At 53.0% G+C, this 20,514-nt stretch overlaps 1 protein-coding gene and 2 long non-coding RNA genes across 3 annotated transcripts in view; 1 reads left to right on the forward strand and 2 right to left on the reverse strand.

Annotated features, from left to right (window-relative positions):
* The window catches only part of PLXNA2 (plexin A2), a 208,705-nt gene extending 199,225 nt beyond the window's left edge, over nucleotides 1-9,480 (forward strand). Inside the window, 6 exon segments of the mRNA XM_003999337.5 lie at nucleotides 1,038-1,137; nucleotides 2,401-2,591; nucleotides 4,018-4,187; nucleotides 6,717-6,929; nucleotides 7,620-7,770; nucleotides 8,958-9,480. Coding sequence (XP_003999386.1) covers nucleotides 1,038-1,137; nucleotides 2,401-2,591; nucleotides 4,018-4,187; nucleotides 6,717-6,929; nucleotides 7,620-7,770; nucleotides 8,958-9,059 — 927 coding nt within the window. The 3' untranslated portion in view covers nucleotides 9,060-9,480.
* A 26-nt stretch (nucleotides 9,481-9,506) lies between these two features.
* On the reverse strand, nucleotides 9,507-12,986 carry LOC123382897. Its single transcript, XR_006592035.1, has 2 exons — nucleotides 12,707-12,986; nucleotides 9,507-11,800 (listed from the first exon to the last, which is right to left on the reverse strand). It is a non-coding gene; the product is annotated as an uncharacterized LOC123382897 (long non-coding RNA).
* Nucleotides 12,987-19,186: 6,200 nt separating this feature from the next.
* On the reverse strand, nucleotides 19,187-20,297 carry LOC109495453. Its single transcript, XR_002150859.3, has 2 exons — nucleotides 19,572-20,297; nucleotides 19,187-19,336 (listed from the first exon to the last, which is right to left on the reverse strand). It is a non-coding gene; the product is annotated as an uncharacterized LOC109495453 (long non-coding RNA).
* Between the last annotated feature and the right edge of the window lie 217 nt (nucleotides 20,298-20,514).

Below are 20,514 nucleotides of genomic sequence, written 5' to 3' on the forward strand. Positions count from 1 at the left end.
TAGCTGTTTTATTCCCTCTGCGTTAGGGGTTTAATTGGATCGCCACAATTCTGGGGATTCTCCGTTTTTATTGGATGGAGGGTAATCTTAAATCAAAATGGCCCCAAATGTCTTCAATATGGCTTGTCATTTATCAGCCCTTTCCCCCCAGGCCGGGTGCTGAGCCTGGGTACCCTCACAGAGGACAGAGCGACAAGCCGTCTTTCTCTCTGCCTCCCCGAGAGCAGTTGCCCTGTTGGTGGAACCCCTCAAGGTGGCCCGGGCATTATAGGACCCTGGCCAGAAAAAAAGCCAGAGCCAAAAGGGAAAATGGGCTGCAGACCAGTGTGACTTGAAATGAAATCCCAAATTAGGATATAACGTGAGAACATGTGTGCTCTGGAGCCTGACAGACCTGGCTACAAGGATGGGCTGTACCATGTATTCATTCATTGTGTGGCTTTGAAGACATTGCTTAGCCCCGCTATGCTTCAATTTCCTCATCTGTAAAATGGTAATGATCGTGCGAACTCACGGCGTTGAAGGGAGGCTTGAGTCTAGCCCAGGCTGTCCAATAGAAACATAATGCCAGCCACGTGTGTAAATTAAAACTTTTTACTAGCCACGTTTAAAAAGTAGAAATGAGCCGATGAAATTGATGTTAACAATATATCTTCTCTAACCTAATTGATTCTAAGATAAATATGATTTCAACATGGAATCAATATGAAAATTATTAATGAGATAGTTTGTGTTCTTTCATTCATGCTAAGCTATTGAAACCCAGCGTATATTATGCGTTTATAGCATAATAGCTCGTGTTATAGTTTAGACGCTTACAATGTATCTCCGTTGGGACTAACTGAAGTTCAAGTGCGCGATTAGCACAGGTGGCGAACAACTACCGTGTTGGACGTATTGGCGAGTAGCAACCATAGTATCTTCAATATCCCTGAACTCCTTGTGCTCTACCCCACGCCTCCTTCGTTACCTTCTAGAAGTACTTGATAATTCGCTTTACCGGTTCAACCACACTCTACCTTTCCTACCCTTCTCAGGTGTCAGACAGATCAGTGGTGGCTCTGGTCCCCAAACAGACCTCCTCCTACAACATCCCTGCGTCTGCCAGCATCTCGCGCACATCCATCAGCAGATACGGTGAGGACCTGGAAAGGCAGCCTGGGCAGCCTGGAGGCAGCTTCTGTGATCTACCACGGACCTCTCACCTTTGGACGAGCAGGCAGCCCTCGCAGCTGCCCTTGTCCAGTCAAGGACGTTCGCTCATTTCCTTCCCTCCCCCCTAGTGCAGTCATTCCCGGCACGGCTGCGTCCTCAGAGCTGTGGGAGTTGGCGCACCACGTGCCCTTCCTTTGACAGCCTGCACCTGCTGAAGGAGGTTGAGGGGCCCAGAATCAGGGAGGCTCCTGGGTGGTGTTTCCCACATGCCAGTCCTTGGTCCAGTCCCAATTTGTACCTGTTGTCCTGGCTGAGTTCTTACTAGCCCCCCTTTACTCCCAAAAGGGTCCCAATTTGGCAAGTAATTGACCATCCTGGCCTATCCACCCCCAAGGGCACAAGGGCCCCCAGTGCCTGCTGGGCCATGAGGTTACCTTGCTTCACCCTCTCTTGCTCCATTTCTTTGGGTTTTCCAGCTCAAGGACTGAGTCCAGTGGCTCCAAAAATGGCTTAGGCAATGCCATAATCTAGGCTCCAAGTAAGAAGGACCCATTGACTCCCAAGAGGGAGCATTATAAGTTACAGCTTCTTAGCACCCAGAGTTTTAATCAAAGCCCCTATGAAAATATTCGGCTGACATATTACCTATTGATTATTCTTTGCCGTGCAAGCATCAGGGGAGGAGAGCTCCCATATTTGCAAGGCTGTCTCCAACTCACAGAATTTCCAAACTCCTTTTTATTTTTAATTTGTTTTACTTTTTTTATTTAATTTTTTAAATTTTTTAAAAGTTTATTTTGAGAGAGAGAGAGCGTGCACGCACATGTGCACACATGCACACACACACAAGCGTGCACGAGTCGGGGAGGAGCAGAGAGAGAGGGAGAGAATGAATCCCAAGCAGACCCCAAGCTGTCAACGAGGAGCCTGATGCAGGGCTTGAACTCATGAAACTATGAAATCATGACTTGAGCCGAAATCAAGAGTCGGGTGCTTAACCTACTGAGCCACCCAGGTGCCCCTGAATTTTATTTTAAAAGAAAGGGTTTCAGTCTCCTCTGTCATCATGCCAACCAAGGATCCCTACAATAACCCACCAAATATGAAGTCCCAAGGGTCCCCGTCCAATCGCAAGTAGTTTATTCTGAGTGAGTGCAGTAGGCGGGCAGAGATTCTAGAAGGATTCTACAAGCAAGCATGGCGAAATCAGTGTCTCATGGGCCTCCACTGCCCCCTTCTCCTCAGACTCCTCCTTCAGGTACACCGGCAGTCCCGACAGCCTGCGGTCCCGAGCCCCTATGATCACCCCAGACCTGGAGAGTGGGGTTAAGGTGTGGCATCTGGTGAAGAACCATGACCATGGGGACCAGAAGGAGGGTGACCGGGGCAGCAAGATGGTGTCTGAGATCTACTTGACCCGGCTACTGGCCACCAAGGTAACGCCTGCTCTCCCCAACCCGGGAGGGCTCCTTAGAGGGGTATGTCCTGCCCACCCCACCCGCCCACCAGGGTAAGAAGACTTTCATGGAGTCTGTGCTTTAAGGGGACCCATTCAGACAATCAGACCCAGGTCCCAGAGCAGGCTTTCCAGAGGATCGGGCCACTGCTGTTTTTCCCCTACCCTTTGGCAACGGTTGCAACAATATCATTGCCCCTGGCCCATCAAGACCACCATTACTCTGCAAAGGAACTGCTCTCTCGGCTCTGGGTGCCTGTACCTTTTAGGAAAATGTTAGGGTTTTCTTATCGATGTCAGCTGGATATGCCAGCCTCCACCACCACTGCCTTTTCTACCCGCTTTCCGGCCACATCGGGAGGGAAAGCATAAAGGCCTGGACCTGCCAATAATTGGAGAGAAGCCTCCCCCTTCCCCATCCCACCCCACCTGCCCCCGAGTGCTGATGGAAGTGAGGGGCCCACGGTGCTGGAAGCTGTGATCTAAAAGCCGTCTTCCAGCTTCCCTGGCGGAGAACAAATCCGCCTGTAAGGATGGCAGTTATGTGGCTCATATTTGCCAGCACAGGTCAGATTTCAAATGCTCTCCACCACAGACCCCACAGAAATGCCGCTGAAATTCTAACGCAGTGGCATCCAGATTGCAGCTCTCAGACTTGCTCCCAAAGATGACCTAGAAATACACCCTCGGACCACGTGTCTCAAATTTTGCTTTTGCTAATATGCTGATGAGAGACGAACACAGGACACCAGAAAAAAGGTTGGACATTTACCTAACCGTCAGAAGTGTTCCTTGAACCTGTCAACTGTGGGATGCAGGCCCGGCCTTGTCCCTGCCCAGAGATCCTCCAGGGCCCCGTGGGTCAAGGCTGGGCCTGGCTGTCCTTGGATCTGGACCCTTGTACCCGCAGCACCCACTCCCAGACGCCACTGATCCCAGGCCACTGATACCACAAACCTCCTCACTCCTTTCAGTCAGACCCGTTGCCGACCTGCCAGGAGGCTCATCGTCCTCCAGGCTGTTCCGCAGACACCCTCTCGTCCCAGCGTGCGCCCACCATCCCCTGTGGGCAGCCTGGGCTCCGAGGACTCACGGTCTTCCCGTCCCCACACCCCGTGCCTACGCCCGCCCGGCACGGACACAAGCATACATGTGCCATGTGGCTGCCAGTTGGAGGAGAGGTTCTTCCCAGGAATCTGTAGCCTCTCCAGCCCCTCCCCCCTCCCCGACACCCCCGCAGCCCCCTCCCTCCCCACCCCCCACCACACGGTCTGCGCAGCCTGGTGCCGCAGACAAATTTCCAAGGCGGGATCAGTCCAAGGCACCATCTGGTCTGCCCGTCTGCTGCCTGCACCCCCACCCTCCCCCACCCTCCCCTTCACACTCTCCCACCGTCCCTCCCCCAGGGCACCCTGCAGAAGTTCGTGGACGACTTGTTTGAGACCTTGTTCAGCACTGTGCACCGGGGCAGCGCCCTCCCCCTGGCCATCAAGTACATGTTTGACTTCCTGGATGAGCAGGCGGACAGACACGGCATCCATGACACAGATGTGCGGCACACCTGGAAAAGCAACTGGTAACCCCTCGGGGGGCCCAGGGGGAGCTGCGGCCTGGAGAGGCCGCGAGGTGTGGGAGGTGGGACCGGCCCGGACCCGGGAGATGCGGGGAGCCCGTTCCTCGCGGGGCCGGGTACTCCGAGGTTCCTAGGACAAATAGCGCACATATGCTCTGCATCCCCAATACGGTCCCCGGGCTGCCAGCGCCCAGTGGGGCCCGCCTGGCTTAGGGCCAGGCACCAGGACGCGTGCTTGAGCTCTGCCCTTTCAGGTGGAGATCCTTTCCCAGGGAGCACTTCCTCCCTGACCCTGAGACCTCTGGTTCTCAAGAAAGGATGCTGGAGGAACCTACATAAGGAGCCACCTTTGGACCGAGCTGCACAGCTACAGAGCCAGTCAGCGTCAGGCATTCTGAGGGGGGCAGAACCCACGGCCCTTCCTGAGACGGGGAAGCCCTGAACTGAACCTAGACCCCGGGGAGAGAGCTTGCACCTGCTATAGATTTGAGCCCACCAGCCGGGAGGATGTCGTTGCAAACTTGATCCCTTAAGGCCAAGTTATTACCCCGGCGCCATGGCTTTCAGGAAGCAGCGGGCAGGGTGTCCTGCAGGCGTGACTCTTCCCTAAGGTAACCTCGGCAGCCAGACCGCGGTGGGACAAGTGGCTCCCGCAGGCCCCCGGCAAAGGACTTTTCTGTCCTCGGATTTAGACCCGCATCGGCAGCCAAGCTAAGGACTGGCTCTCAGGTCAGACGGGGCCTGGCCAAGAGCCGGAGTCAAAAACCTTCCTCCAGGAAAGAGCACCGAGAGGGGAGAGCGGAGGTCCAGGCATGTGGGTTGGGCAGGCAGCCCGCACAGCTGTCTGGAGTCAGCGATCTCCTCAGAAAACAGAGCCGACACAGATGGGCCCCGGCTGTTATTTGGGAATCAAAAATCCTAGCAACCGGCAAAACACTTTGGAAAAAACCAACCCCCATCCCATATAATCCTTTCTTCTCCGAGATGCTGTGGTTGCTGGCCCTCTGGAGCCCGCAGCTTTGATCACAGGATAGTGAAATGGGGAGATTCCGGTGGCCGGTGGTCGCGGGGGAGAAGCCCACGGCGCGCCTCAGCAGGGCAGGCCTTTCGTCTGGATTCCCGGGGGCAGAGCCCTGCCTGTCTCCTTTGCTTTGGAAGACTCCCCAGCCCAGTGCTGCGGTTTCAGGGAAATGAAGAGAAAGTTCTGGATTATCCCCGTCTCTCCGCCTTCTGTTGCCAAACAGGCCCCGGTCATAGAAATGCCCTGCCCTGGGGTTGTGGCAGAAAGAGTCCCCTTCCCCAGACCTCAAACAGCTAATGTCCGAGGAAAGAATATTAGATGCTCCCCAGAGCTGCCAGAGGAGGGGAGAGTGGAACAGATGAGTCACCTCTCAGCCTGAGGCAGCTTCTGCTGGCTACAGGACAGTGTCTGACCCTGTCGTCCTTTGGAAGATAAGCAGAAATCGTAATGGAAGTGTTTGGAGTGGGCAAAGTTGCCCTTCCCAAGACTTGGCATGACTGAGGCGTTTGGGAAAGTCTGGGGCGCTTGAGGGTCAAGAGAAGATGAAGGAGAGACGAAAGGTAGGCTGGATTTCTGGACCGTCATCTCAGGCCAGAAGGACAAGCCCGGGAACAAAGCTCACTCACACAGGAGCCCGGGAGTTAAGGCCCTGCGGGCAGCTGGAAGAGAAGACGAAGCTGGAAAAGGCACAGAAACAGCAGCTGTTCTGATTTTGAAGGGGAATAAATGGGCTTTTCCTCCTTATGGCCTCAGGAGCAGAGAAAACTCATTCTCCTCTGACTGTAACTTCCCAAGCCGCAGAAGGAACACTCCTAACGACTGATCAGTTCCTCTTGGGGTGGGAAAACGCTGAGCTACACTGAGTCGTTCCCAGCATGCCCACAATGGCCTCCTCTCCTCCCTCTGCCCCTGCCCAGATAGAGGAGAGCCCCGGGGGAGAGCCCTGAAAGAGGCGCCCCCTGGGGGGCCCACTCCTCAGCCCCACCCACCGGGCCTGGCCTGCCCTGGGAAGTGGCGCAGGGGGCCAGGCTGGGCGGGAGCGCAGGTGGCGCCCTTTGTGGGGCTCCGAGGCAGCGCCTGGGGCTGCTGGCTGCGTCCTTCCGGATAAGGGCCATGGCACTGTGTAAAGGGACTCCAGGAGTCTGGGGGCTTTGTTCAAAGCTCTGAGAAAACTGTGCAGTTCTCTGTACTTAGGCTTCCCTGGGGGCCTGGGAGCCTTTGGCAAAGGCTGCCGGGAGGGAACAGAACCCACCTCCGTCTATCTACCTCCCGGTAGGGATCAGGGTCGGCCCCCCTGTTAGGGTACGATGGCGCCTCTCCGCTTCTCCCAGGGTCAAGAATCACTTAGGCTAAATTAGCAGCCCTGGCTGGCCCAGTCCTCTGTGATTACATTCCCTTGCCCTTGGGAGAGAGAGGTTTCACTCGTAGAAGGAGGAGAGGAGTGTTAGTGGACGACACCAGGGGCACGGCGGAGGCTCGGCCCTCAGGGTCCCTTCTGCCTTTACCCACAGCCTCCCTCTGCGCTTCTGGGTGAACGTGATCAAGAACCCCCAGTTTGTATTCGACATCCACAAGGGCAGCATCACGGACGCCTGCCTGTCCGTGGTGGCCCAGACTTTCATGGACTCCTGCTCCACGTCAGAGCACCGGCTGGGCAAGGACTCCCCCTCCAACAAGCTGCTCTATGCCAAGGACATCCCCAGCTACAAGAGCTGGGTGGAGAGGTCAGTAGCTTCCCTGGGACAGACCCACACCCCTGCCTGTCTGCTCCATTCCCCACGCTGTGGGCTTCACTGAGGACTCACAACCGTGTTTGAGGTACCTTCAGATCTCAGGTTCCCCTCCTTCCCCCTTGTCCAAGCTTTCTGGTAGAGGAAGGAGGGGAAGCCCTGTGCCCTTGGAGCTCAGACCATTATCGTTCTGATTACCTGTTATTGAGCACATGCTAAGCAACCATTCCTGTGATAAAGATTTTTTATGCGTCCTCTCATTATAATATCCAACAGAGTGGCAAAGTAAGTATTGTTGTCATCGCCATTTGACTAATGAGGAAACTGAGGTACAGAGAGGCTTAGTAACTTGCCCAAGGTCACCCAGCTAGCAGGTAGTAGAGCTGGGATTGGAATACAAGGAGTCTGGTTGGAGTCTGGTCAGAGTCTGGGCTTTTATGCATTCCGGGGGCGGGGGGACACTATAGTGGGAGCTCGGAGCTAGATGGAGTCTGGCCTCCTGAGCAACAGTCTCCAGGCCTCGCCCTTAGCTTGAGGCAAGAGGCCAGAGGAAAACACATCGAAAGAGACATTGGAGGCAGGAGTAACTGGGGACATCCAGTGCTCTCGAGGGGCCCGAGGTCGGAGTAGTGTAGGCAAATGTGTGCCAGGTCCCCGTTACGGAGTCTGTCCTCTCTATGGCAGATACTATGCAGACATTGCCAAGCTCCCCGCCATCAGTGACCAGGACATGAACGCCTACCTCGCTGAGCAGTCCCGTCTGCATGCTGTGGAGTTCAACATGTTGAGTGCCCTCAATGAGATCTACTCCTACGTCAGCAAATATAGCGAAGAGGTAAGGCAGGGCCCTGGAGGGGACAGAGACTGACACGCAGCCAGAAAGGCAGTTGAACAGAACGCCTGGTCCAGCCTCTAAGTAACAGCGACAGAGGGTAGTTTAGAGAAAACACTCATGGAATCAAAAACCCATGAGCTCAAAAATCATTACCATTCCCTTAGAAGGTAGCCTTATCGTCTCCAACTCGTCCAGTGCTTTCTTACACATTCCATTGTCTTTCACCCTTTGGCAACATAACAAACAAGACTTTGATGATGTAATTAGTTTTCCTTTCAAAGTGTTGGGCAATTAATTTCATTCTTTCTTAAACAGTGAATCAGACTGTTCTTTGCACTTGGGCACATCCGTCAGTTACATTTTAGGTACGCAGGTGGACCTTAACATGAGGAGAGGTTGAATAAGACAGCTTTAGAGGATTTACAAGACCTGCACTGACACTGTACCTGAAATTAGCATTAGTAATAATAATAATAATAATGATAATGATAATAGCTAATACTTAGCACTTCGTCGTATATGCCAAATATTGTTTTATTTCTTTAAAAAAATTTTTTTTTACATTTATTCATTGTTGAGAGACAGAGACAGAGCACAAGCGGGGGAGGGGCAGGGAGAGAGGGAGACGCAGAACCCGAAGCGGGCTCCAGGCTCTGAGCTGTCGGCACAGAGCCCGACACGGGGCTCGAACCCACGAACCGCGAGATCATGACCTGAGCTGAAGTCGGACGCTTCACCGACTGAGCCACCCAGGTGCCCTTGCCAGGTATTGTTTTAAATATGTTGTTTTAAGATACACCCAGGCACAGATGTGCCTGGGTGGCTCAGTCGGTGAAGCGTCCGACTTCAGCTCAGGTCATGATCTCGCGGTTCGTGGGTTCGAGCCCCGTGTCGGGCTCTGTGCCGACAGCTCAGAGCCTGGAGCCCGCTTCGGGTTCTGCGTCTCCCTCTCTCCCTGCCCCTCCCCCGCTTGTGCTCTGTCTGTCTCTCAAAAATGAGTAAACGTTAAAAAAAAATTTCAAAGATATATCCATATACATATATACACTCAGTTAATCATTTACATGATTTCAGGTCATGCTCCTTAGGGCGGGATGGAAAGGCAGAAAGAAGGACGAAAGACTCAGCGCATGGCTTCTTCTAAACTGAGTTCTGAAGTCTCCCCCACCTCTGTTTTTGTTCCTCAGCTCCTCGGGGCCCTAGAGCAGGACGAGCAGGCCCGGCGACAGCGGCTGGCGTACAAGGTAGAACAGCTCATAAATGCCATGTCCCTGTCCATTGAGAGCTGAGAGACGGAGCCCCACGTTCCCGGGAAGAGGGACCCATGCAAGCCGTCACCCTGCGAGTCTCAGAAGAAGGACAAGTGAAGGGGATCAGACCCCAGAGCTTGGTGTCCCCTGAGACCCCATCACGGGGAGAGGGGAGGGCCCCTCTCCCCAAGCCAGCCACGTTTCGCCGCAGCCGGTTCCCGCAGGGAGAGACCGCGGGCGCCGTCCCTCCACAGTGAGAACCCGAGAGAAGCAGGGGCCCAGAGAAGGCGGTTCTTCAAGCCGAGAGGCACGAACTGGGGACAGTTCTGCCTCTGTGACTGCTGCTTTGCATGAAAACTCATTTGATGTATATTGGGGAAATAATGAGAACTTTATTTAATTTTTTTTAAGAAAAGGAAAAAAAAAAAACCAGAAATAAAACAAAAAGCCTCCCTGTTAATCCCGTCCAACTTCTGTTTCATTCTGATTTCTGTCCCCCTTCCTTCTTCCCTCCCCCCTTCCTCGAGTGACTCCTCTTCCCACATGTCAGAAAAAGCCTGCAAAGAGAACCTGAGAGAAATTGGAGGGAAAACGATCATTTCCTTCCCCTTGAAATTACGAGAAAATGAGGAGGAGGAGAAGAACGCGCACAAGTTCACCCCAAACGCTTCGCCGAAACAGAGGCCAGGAAAACCCGGCAGCCACAGGAGCACGGGAGCTACAGAGCGCGGTGCAGACGGCAGCGCCGTGGAGGGGGCTCAACCCGGCTGGCTGGGCGCAGAGCTTCACCTACCACACCCCCGTGGGCTCTCATCCCTGGAGAGGAGCTCTGTGTCCATACAGTTACCAGTGCTTTTTTGCTACTGCGTTTGTGTTCGTTTTCCTCTTGTTTCATCTCAAACCTCAAGAAGCGAGGAGCTGACCTTTGGTACTTTTCCCTTTGGTGTCTGTAAAGTTACTAGGAGACGCGGCGGAGAGCTGGGCCTCTCCCAGACCCGACGCCTGGCCTCCCTGCGGACACCGGGCAGCTTTGCCTTACATCAGTCACGGTCCTGAACCGGGCACCCTGGGGAAAGGGCCTGGAGGTGTGTGGCCCCCCCCGGGAGAGTCCATCTGGGAGCTGACTGGGGGACATGGGTGTCTGGCTTTAGATTGCACGCCAGTCCGCCCGTGGTTTCTTGGCAATTCGAGAGAAAGCAAAAATCAAACACTGTTTACAGCAAGCAATACTTGAAGAGCGTAGGTTAAAGATGCTGCCATGTTGATTGTGACGCTTTTCTATCGTTCTCTTGTGCCTGCGGAGGGGAGACGGCCCTCCGCTCCTGTGTGGGAGCTCCTGGTCGGCTGAGCCCTGGCCTCGGTAGAAATGACTGTAGCGTCCCCACGTTACTGTCTCCTGCCTCTCTCTCTGCCTCTCCTGTCCTCATGAGTTTCAAGGACGAGTGGGTGGCTTCTCACTGGGCTCCTTTCTTCCTCACTCTCTTCTGCTGACACCTAAAACCATGGATGACCCACTCTCCCGAGTGTAGTTTCTAAACCAAGAGACCAAAGCTCCACACCCGGGTCCAAAGGCGCCGCGAAAGCCAGCGGGAGTCATGGCTCTGTTGGTGGCAAGGCCTAGGTGACCGGGACAGCCACCAGAGTTTCCAGGCCTCCCACACTGGCAAGGATCCAAGCAGGCAGCTCCAGCTTCTCTGTCAGAGCATCAGAGGGAAGGAGAAGGAGGGCGAGAGAAAGGCCAAGGGGTGGGAAGGAGGCAGGCAGGAGAGGACCACCGCTCCCTTCCTACTTTCTACAAGGGCCCGCGGTGCTGAGAAACTGGACCAGGCAGCCCCACAGAGACCAGACCGGGGTCATTTCCTCTGTAATTAACTCTGGGCCCCAGCTTCTCTGTGCCATGATTTACCTCCAAACAATTCCAATTTCCAAAGGCTCTGCTGACCACACTGGATTCCCAGGAAAGGACTGGGGGAGGGGGAGCTCTGCGGGCTGGCTTCCGTCCCCGGCGTGTGGCTGTGGAGTGCCGTGCTAACCACACAGCAGACATCGCCCGGGCTCCCCAGCTCCAGTTTCTTGCCTGAATGCAGCTGACAGAGGGAAAGAGAAAAGCCTTCAGCAAAATACTCAGGAAACTCGCTCTTTTCATCATAATTCACAACCAGCCATGCCAAGGCCACTTTCTTCCGATAATCCACTTCTGCTAAAGTTTCTCTGGACCCTATTAATAGCCTGAAAGAAACACTAATGACTGGCCTTCCGCACTAAGCCAAAGTGTTTGCTCTTCATAGCACCCAAAGCTTCTCAGCTTGGAGCCTGTGATTTAGGGCGATGAAAGGGGAGAGGATGTGAGCAAGAGGCATGTGAGCCGGGGACTTGATCCCACTCACAGAAAAATCCCAGCCCGCCCTCCTGTTACACGTGAGCTCCGAGTGAAGGTTTTCTGATCACGCCCCTGCACGGACCAGCATCCGGGGTTTTGTTCCACCAAGAAGGAAAAGGAAGTTTGACGTTTCAACAGCTTCTCAACCAACACTTATCTCTATGCATCTCGGGTGGACACCCGAGTGTCAACCAGGAGCTACTTGGGGTGACTCTTTGCTGCCCTGGGGCTGTTCCTTGAAGGTGTTTGGAGAGTGGGGAGAAGGATGGGGGATAAGCCAACTGGAGAGTGGAGAGGAGAGGAACCAGAGCTGGCGTGAGTGGTCTGGCCACATTCCTCAGGATTCCGTTAAGAGTGCGGGGCATGTGGGGACGGCAAAGGAAGTGGCACAGGGGCGTCTCTGAGGAAGGAATTCAAGAAAGGACGACTCAGTGCGACTCAAGTCAGGCCGTGAGGGTGCACACTTGTCAAGCCTTGCCCCTTCTCCAGCTTCCCCTCTGTCCCTCCTCCACCAGCTCTTGGCTTTGGGTCATCAAGAACCAATGGAGTCCGTGCCTGTAGGATGGGGAGAACGGGGAGTCGATTGGCCTCTGTCCTCCCTATTATCCAATTTGGAGATATTTGGAGCTCACGTAAGGAAAAAGTCACAGCCCCCACCCCCCACCCCCCACGAAGCCAGCCATCTTGGAGGGAGGCAGGAAGGGCAACGCCTCTCAAAAACCAACCCAGCTTCGTTGTGTTTCGTTAATCTGCACCAGCGACAGTTGTCTGGAAAAGGCCCCCAGCAATGTGCTTGGCAAGACAGAAGGTGCTAACGGACAAGACGAAGATGGGCGAGATGTCCATTTTGGTGGAGCAGGTCACTTCACCTGGCCTGCTGCCTCCGCCCTCAGCACGGGGGTGGAGGGCAGGTATTTCTGTGTCTGCCCTCCTACCTCTCCCCACAGCACGGCTCTCAAATCATTTCGGATCCACCGCTGCAGAGAGCTCCCCTTCCTTGCAGAGCTCAGTCATTCAAAGTGTGAATCAGCTGTTAACCTCGCTGGAGGGTGGGGACTGGTTCCTACATTCATCCATTCAGGGAACCTTCAGACGCTGCAGCTATCTGCTAGGCACTGTTCTGGGTGCTGAAACACAGCCACGAATAAGACCAAGAAGGACCTTCTAGCAGATTTACACTCTCCAGGCTACTGGTCCCTGCCACCAACTTAGTAGGTAAATTCTCCCCCACCACCTGCAGAGGGCATGAGTTGTGCAGAAAAGGGACCGGAAGAAGGAAGAAAGTGGACCAACCCAGCTGCCTTACCTTATTCTGGGGGCATTCCTTGTGCAGTGAGAGGCTCTATCATTTCTCCTGCCGCTGTCCCTTCTGGTGGCGCGTCCCCTGCTGCTTGAGCTCCTGACCTTTCTTCCTTTCCACCAAATGGGGACAAGAAATAGCGTTCAAGGCCTCTGGCCCTGCTGAGCATGAAGCAGAAGCGATGGATGGGTGTGCTGGACTAAAAATGATCCGGGCAGAACAAAAAGAGAATGTTTGAAAGCCTCTGGCTGAGAAATCTCCAGGTGCATCCCAGTTGCCACACAGGCCCCCATTAACCTGCAGCAGGTAAACACTGGGCCAGCAGCCGCCCCGGGGGAGGCCATTTTTTCCCCAGGCACCTGTGCTGCATCTGAGGCGCCTGGAGCCTGGCTACTGACGGGAAAGAGCCGAGGCTCTTGGGGCAGGGGGAAGGGGAGCGGTGAGAAAATGCAAAACAGCCTCATACTTACAGGGCTGTGGCAGCAGATCTCGCGGGAAGATGGGGAGATGAAGTTCAGGGCCTTGTCTCCGGAACAAGCTTTGCAAAAATGGCAGGATCCCCTTCATAACTCCAGAGTCTCTCTTCTCGGTCTCTTGACTTTCTCCTGGTTTCCCCAGAGGAGGAAGTTTTAGCACCCGGGCCTCAGTGTTACCATGAATGAAAGTTTCACTCTTGGTATCAGGGATGCCCTAGGAGCTGACTGATCGAGATCACTGCTTGTCAAACAGGGCCCCAGCCCAACAAGCAGACTGGAGATTCTGGGCTTCTCGTGGATGTCTGTCTCCTTCTCCTCGCTGTAACAGGGCTCCACCTTCAGACGGGGCTCTGTTCTTTCTGCTGTGAAGCTTACTCCTCCTGTCTAGCCTCCAGGAAGATGGGAGGCACCTTTGGACATCAGTCAAGGCCCTGCCTTTGGCTTTATTTGCCCTCTATGTTGACATTTCAAGTGGAGAACATAGTGGAACGTGGTCCCCCTCCATACAGGGCAGACATTAGCAAGTCTGTTGGGGAACAAGGGACAAGCCCACGAAACTGGGGACCTGAGCCCACCTGCCTCTCCCCCCAACTTCTCCTACCCAAATTCTCTCTTCTTGACACACTGGAATCTGTATTATATATATTTTTAAGAAAATACAATGATAGTTGTCTGGTTTTGTTGTTTTTACAGGTGTTGTGGAAAAAAAAACTGTAAGAAAATTAAGTATTTAAAATGTTCCAATAAAATGGGGTTTTTTTTTTTTGGTTATTCTAATATATTATCGTGTACCTATTGTAAATACGAAACACTCCTATTTTGCAAGCCAAGGACACCATTTGTACTGTTGTTATATATAAATAAAGTTTACTGGATAAAAAAAAAAAAAACACCTTCTATCTTCAAATAAACCTGGTTGTTCAGCCACATAGACGCTGAATAACATTTCACAGGCATATACAAGAAGCAAGTTACTCATGGGGGAAGATGAGCTAAGTTGTTTTAACGGACTTCTAGAATTCTCTCTGGAACCAGAGCTTATTAATGTCCAGTCTTCATCATCAACACACACACACACACACACACACACACACACACACACACACTCTGCTCCAGCCTGTACCAATAGGTGAACACTGCCCCCTAGGCCCAAGACCCCAGAATACAGGGTTTTTTTTCCAACAAAAGACAGATCGTGCAGATACTTTGGGTTGAGACCATTTGCCAGGGAAGAATGAGGTCTCAGGAGAATGAGGAGATCCATCCCTAGTCCTTCCTGAAATTTACATTCATTCATATGTACAAAACATTTATTGAGCGTGATGTGTGGCGTCATGGCACGGTGGGGTGGGGGTGGGGTGGGAATCATAAATGAAGAACACATGATCCTTTTCCCCTCATCAACCTTTCAGGGGGGTGAAAAGCGCAAGGATTCTGAAAAAGGAATGTCTTGGCCACACCACGAGAAGGGTGTTTTTGTGGTTTTCCTTTCATTTTCAGTTAAGAGATTAAGGATAAATCAGGGAATGATGCCAGAAAGTGTGTGCCTTTAGATCCAGCACGGGCAGGGTGTGGGAGGGGAGGGAGAGGGTGGGCCCTGGCCCCCGGGATCAGTTGGGCTGATGGGGAGTCCAGTCAAATAGCCTGAGAGGTAGGGAGTTGATGGGTTGACCTGAGGATGCCACACCCCTTCCTCTCTTCTGTGCTTCCGTTTTTCTCTCTCTGGTACCCCGAACTGTCCACTCTCGGCAGGTAAAAGGAGGAGATGAAGTCAGCCCAAGAGACTGTCAGTCTGACATCTCAGAAAACTGTGTGCCAGGAAACCACTGAAGGCTCTCTTTATGATGTTGAGGTCAGAACTCTTTTCCGGGCACACAGGCTTGAGCTCACGTCAAGAGTAGAGGCTTCTGAAGGATGAGGTGCAGCCCTGCCCTTAGCGGGCCTCCAATCTGCTGGGGGAGACAGCCCCTGCCTTCAAGGTGCCTCCAGCCTGACGGCGGAGACACGGACCCTGCTCTCAAAGGCAGCCCCGTCTCATGCGGATGCCAACACGTGGGTGAATGGGGCCTGGGACTCGAAGCACCAAATCATATAAACAGGTGCATGTACCTAAATACAGTGCATGCTGGGGCTATAGACTTGTCATGGATTCAAAGGGAGAATCTCTGCTACGAGTTTTCAGTCCTTTCTCTGCAGCGTCTGAGTTTATGAGGTCTGTGCGCATGCACGTGGGGACACACACACACACACACACACACACACACTGTTCCCTGAGAGACAGGAGAGATGCAAATGGTCGTCCCGAGGGTGAGGAAATGCAAACACAACACCCTGAAGAGCCTGGAGAAGAGCACAATGCTGGGGCCTGTGTATAATTAGGACACTGTTTTCCACTGCACAGAGGGTTTTGTTGGTGAGCGCAGAAACCAACATAAAGCATTCTCCGCTTCTGTTTTAAACGCAGATCTAGAGCACTGGAGGCCCTCTGTTCCACCACAGGGGCAAAGGTGCAATCATTTCATGCGGCCCTGGTGAGCCCCATGGCCTGTGCCCATGTGGGGCAGGGGCAGTCAGATGGGGTCGGCTGCACTGGGACGCTGGGCCTCGTGGATTCGATGGAGGGGGCCATTTCTCTGTTTCCCCAATCTTCTTGCGCCTCCCCGTCTCTTCCCTCAGCAACTTGGACTTCAGGCACCTCTATTATTAAATATCTGCTGCAGGAACTACCGTCCTCAGGGAAGGAAGAGATGGGGGAGGAGGGAATCTACAGGTGCCTGTCAGGGAAGGAAGCGACGGGGAATCTACGGGTGTCTGTCTGTCCCGCTCTCTGTCATAGGCCCAGGACAGAGCACGGTGAGGGTCCGGCCCACGGCAGATGCCAATAAGAATGTTCGGAAAGAATGAATGATTGAACAAATACGGTTTGGGGACCACCTACCGTATTCCAGGTACTAGAACATCTCCTCCTATGGTAGGCGTGTTCCATTTTTGTAGTCTGAGGCTCAGACAGGTTAAGGGATTTGCTGAAGGTCACACAGCGACTGCAGAGTTCGGACTGCATGTTCTTTCCACAGCACTACGCTGCCTTTCGTTAGCTCTAGACCATTTAATACTCGGAAGTCTTCCCCAGAAACAAGTCCTCCCTCTTGTCACAAGCAGGTGCTGTGGGAGCACTTGTCAGCCTTCGCTAACATTCATATTTGTTCAGTACAGCCTCTGTCTATTCATCACTCGCAGGGAGCACAACACTGGATTAGGCACTGTCAGACGTGTAGACGGGAAAAGAAAGCTAAGCTTTTAAGTTGCAACTTTCCCAGAATGTACAGTCTAATGTCAATACCGAATCGTTATTCTAAGAGAGAAGGACCCAACCCTTTTCTTAGTGGGAATGACATACCATTTTCACTATAAGTGCAAAAGAATTTCACCGAACTGCAGCCGTAGGATGATCAGAGAGCTGGGCCCCTCAACTGAGGAAACCCCTGCGCGATCCATAAGCCGCTCGAGAGAACCCGGGGAAGTAGGGACTGCTGGAAATCTGTGCCTGATCAACAATGACACCATGAGCTGATCACACCTCTCGGCTCAGCGAGCGAGCGGAAACACAGAGGAGGCTCCCACCTTATTTGGCTGCTGGAAGCCTGGAGCCAAATTCGTGGCCCACCCGTGGCACACATTCAGGACCTTCTGATGCATATGCGATTGTGATATTTATCCTACTCCTGATTCTGCTTTATATCTGTCTTATCTATCTTTATCCCTCATTCTTCTCTCCTTTCTTTTCCCTTTTCTCCTTTCGAGATAGAGTTCGCGAATCCATCCCTGGCTAAGAGCCTAGGACTTGGATTCAGATTGCCTGGGGTTGAATTCCCCTCCCGTGCTGTGTGATCTGGGACAAGCTGCAGAACCTCTCTGTGTATCAATTCTCCAATCTATAAAATGGGGATACTATATATTAAATAGGGCTTTTGAATGGCTCAAGTAAGATAATGTATATAACGGACTCCATAGATACTATTATAGACAAATGAGGGAAAGTGTTAAGCATCCATCCTTCTTTTATAGGCCGTCCAGTAGGACCTACAGGCAGGAGAAAATGGGAGTCTCTATCTGGCTGTGGGAAGAAGCTGAATTAATGCTCATACGTTTCACAAAGGCAACTGGTGCCTGAGAGTCAGGCCCTTAGGAGCCTAGGCATGGATGTTGACCAAGGAAAATGGGAGATGAATCAAGGCTTTACCCAAAGGCAAAAACAGCCATGAAGCAGCCAGGAAATCTGCTAAAAGCAGATAGAAAGTAGCAGAGAGAAGTGACTCCAGCCAACCCCCATGTACTCAAAGCTACAGACAGAGTCCAGCAGGTTCCAAAGTCAGTAGGTGGCTTCCTGAGAGCTTGAGGAGGGCCCGGGTCCAAAAAGTGTTTGGGGTCTAGTAGGAAAGATGAGCCTTCACCCAGAGAGCCAAGGGGCAGGTCAGGCCCACAGGCCCAGAGAAGGGGCCCCAGAGAAGGACGCATAGGCTAGAGGCAGAGGACATAGATCCCAGGAGGGCCGATTCCCAGCGAGAAGCCAGGGCAGCAGAGTAGAAGAAACGAAGTGCTCACCAGACCTGGGAGGGGTGCTTTTCCTATCTCCCATCAGGGACAAGTCTGGACACCTCCCTCCCCAGTTGGATCCAGGTAAGTGTATGAGTCACGGTTTCCCAGAGAACGAGAACCAACAGAGCAATACGGTGCGGGTCCAGGCGTTGGCGTGTATGCATAGGGGTGGGGAGGAGGGTAGATCGACAGAGACTTTCTGGAACTGGTTCACATGCGAGTCTGAAGTCTGCAGGGCAGGCCGGCTGGCAATGCGGGCAAGAGCTGATGTTGCAGTCTCGAGCCCAGACGCTGTCTGGAGGCAGAATTTATTCTTCTTTGGGAACCTCACTGTGACTCTTAAGACGTTCAGCTGTTAGATGAGTCCTCCCCATACTGTGAAGGGCGATCTGCTTTATTCAAAGTCTACTGTTTATAAATCCTACTCACATCTAAAAACTACCCCCCTTGTTTTGAGAGACAAGGAGAGAACACGAACGCACATGCAAGCAAGTAGGGAAGGCACAGAGAGAGAGAGAGAGAGAGAGAGGGAGACAGGGTCTTAAGCAGGCTTCACGCCCAGCGCAGAGCCCGCCGCAGGGCTCGATCTCACGACCATGAGGTCAAGACCTGAGTGGAAATCAAGAGTTGGACACTTAACCAACTGAGCCGCCCAGGCGCCCCTGAAAAGAACCTTTGCAGCAACATTGGGACTGGTGTTTGACCGCACACGTGGGCACCATAGTCTAGCTGAGCTGCTCCGTTAAATTAACCATCACAATGAGGAAAAAACCACTTCCTGTGAAACACTGAGGCGAAACTCCGTGTAAGGGAATCTCTAAATCCATCTACTTGGATGCTTTTTTTTTTTTTTTCTTTTAAATTGTGGTGAAATCTACATAACGGAAAATGTACCATCTTAACCATTGTTAAGCGTACAGTTCAGGCACATTAAGTACATTTACATTGCTGTGCTTCTATCACCTCCATCCATCTCTGGAACTCATTTCATCTTGCAACACTCCGTATCCATTAAACAATAACTCCCTGTGCTCCTCTCCCCAAGCCCCTGACATCCACTATTTTACAACGTGATGCTTTTTTTTTTTTAATCTGATTTCTTTCACTCTTAATTTCCTGGTATAAACTGCTTTTGAAAAATCCCAATCGTTGCTGGCAAAGCACAGAAGAAAAGGGACGAACGTCAACGAGGCAGGCAGTGACCTCGAGGCCAAGCCTGGCAAAGGGACGGTGAGGGTTCCAACTCCAGACTGGGGAAGAGGGGCTGACTCTCGGAGTCATCACGGGGAACAATAGAAAGCGGGAAAAACCAGAAACCATTCCCTTTTCTGGCTTTTCTCCTGAATGCTCCTAAATGTCCGTCATCCTAGTCCATTTATAAGAGCCCCACCAAGAAGCATACCCCAGGCACTAGTACCAAAAAAGTTAGTTGTTTAATCCCCAAGAGTCGCGCGCAATTCCGTGATTCCAGGTCCGTCTTCCGAGTCTCATCTTTCCTTTGGCTCCCCATCTTCACTTGGCTCAACTTCTCAGTTGCTGGCTGTCACCTCAAGTGCCCCTGACTCTGAGGATGCATTTTAGAAAATTCAGAAAAGCTGAGCCTGGCGCTCTGGTGGGTCCGAAACACCCCCAGCTCCCCGGGAGGGGAACCCGAGGGGGCGGGCCCGGGAGGGTAGGAAGGGAGCCCTCCATCCATGCGCTGCCACAGTCTGCCTCCACCCCCACCCAGGACGACCCACAGTGATTTTAAAGGGCCCCGAACCCCAATGGGAGCTAAATCCCAGCTGACAACAGCAAACCTCGAGCTCCGGGAACTACAGGAACTCTCCTCCTCTTCTTTTACGTTAGAGGCAGCTCTTAGCCTCCATTGCAACTCGGTGTCCCTGTAAGGAGGGTAAAGACACAGACAGAGAACAGAAGCAGACGTCGTCACTCCTCTCGGCCAGTTCCCCCAGTGTTGGGGTCCCGAGTTCTTTGTCAACCCTGTTGAATGGGGTAAGGTAAGGTGCAAGGGGAGGAGACGTGCACACACGGGCGAGCTAAATGGAGGCTCAGAGAGAACACATAACAAATCCAGAATCGCACTGAGGTTAGTGGCATCCTTGGGACTTGACCCCAGGTCTTCACAAGCTGTGGCATCAGTGGTCTTCAGGGCTTATTAAAGGGGCCTCGTCTGTTCCAGCACAGAGCGCTCCCAGAGACAGCCTGTGACAACAGCACTCAAGTTTTCTGGGTCCTCAGTCCTGTGCCAGCCAAGCGAGGGCAACCCACCGCAACCCACAAGACTTCTGGAAGGGTGGGTCAGGCCACCGAGTCAGCGTGCTCAGGAGTCCGCCCCAGCCACTGGGCCTGTCCCCTCCTAAAGCCCTAATCCACCGCTAACTCACTTGGGTGACCTTGACAAATCCTTTGCCTTTGTTCCATCTCAGCTTTCTCCTTTATAAATTGAAGGGGCTTAGAAAAGATCAGTCGTTTTCAACTTTTTACCAAAGAAAGGCTCATACAGAATCCAGATCCAAGTGGAGTGGCCCTGGTGGAGATAGAGACAGGGAGCCAAGCCCCACCCCCCTGCACCTCCCCTTCCTGCCCCAGGTCTCCCCCCACCTCCGCCTCCCACGTCGCACCCTGAATTGCCCCCTGAGCAAACTCTAAGGACTCCAAGGAAGAAGGTGACCATCAAGGGGCCACCCTCCTCCCTACCAGACAGAGGTGCCTCCGACCCACAACCGAGGTGTCGACCAG

Source organism: Felis catus, chromosome F1 (assembly GCF_018350175.1).
Source record: "Felis catus isolate Fca126 chromosome F1, F.catus_Fca126_mat1.0, whole genome shotgun sequence".
NCBI lineage: Eukaryota > Metazoa > Chordata > Mammalia > Carnivora > Felidae > Felis > Felis catus.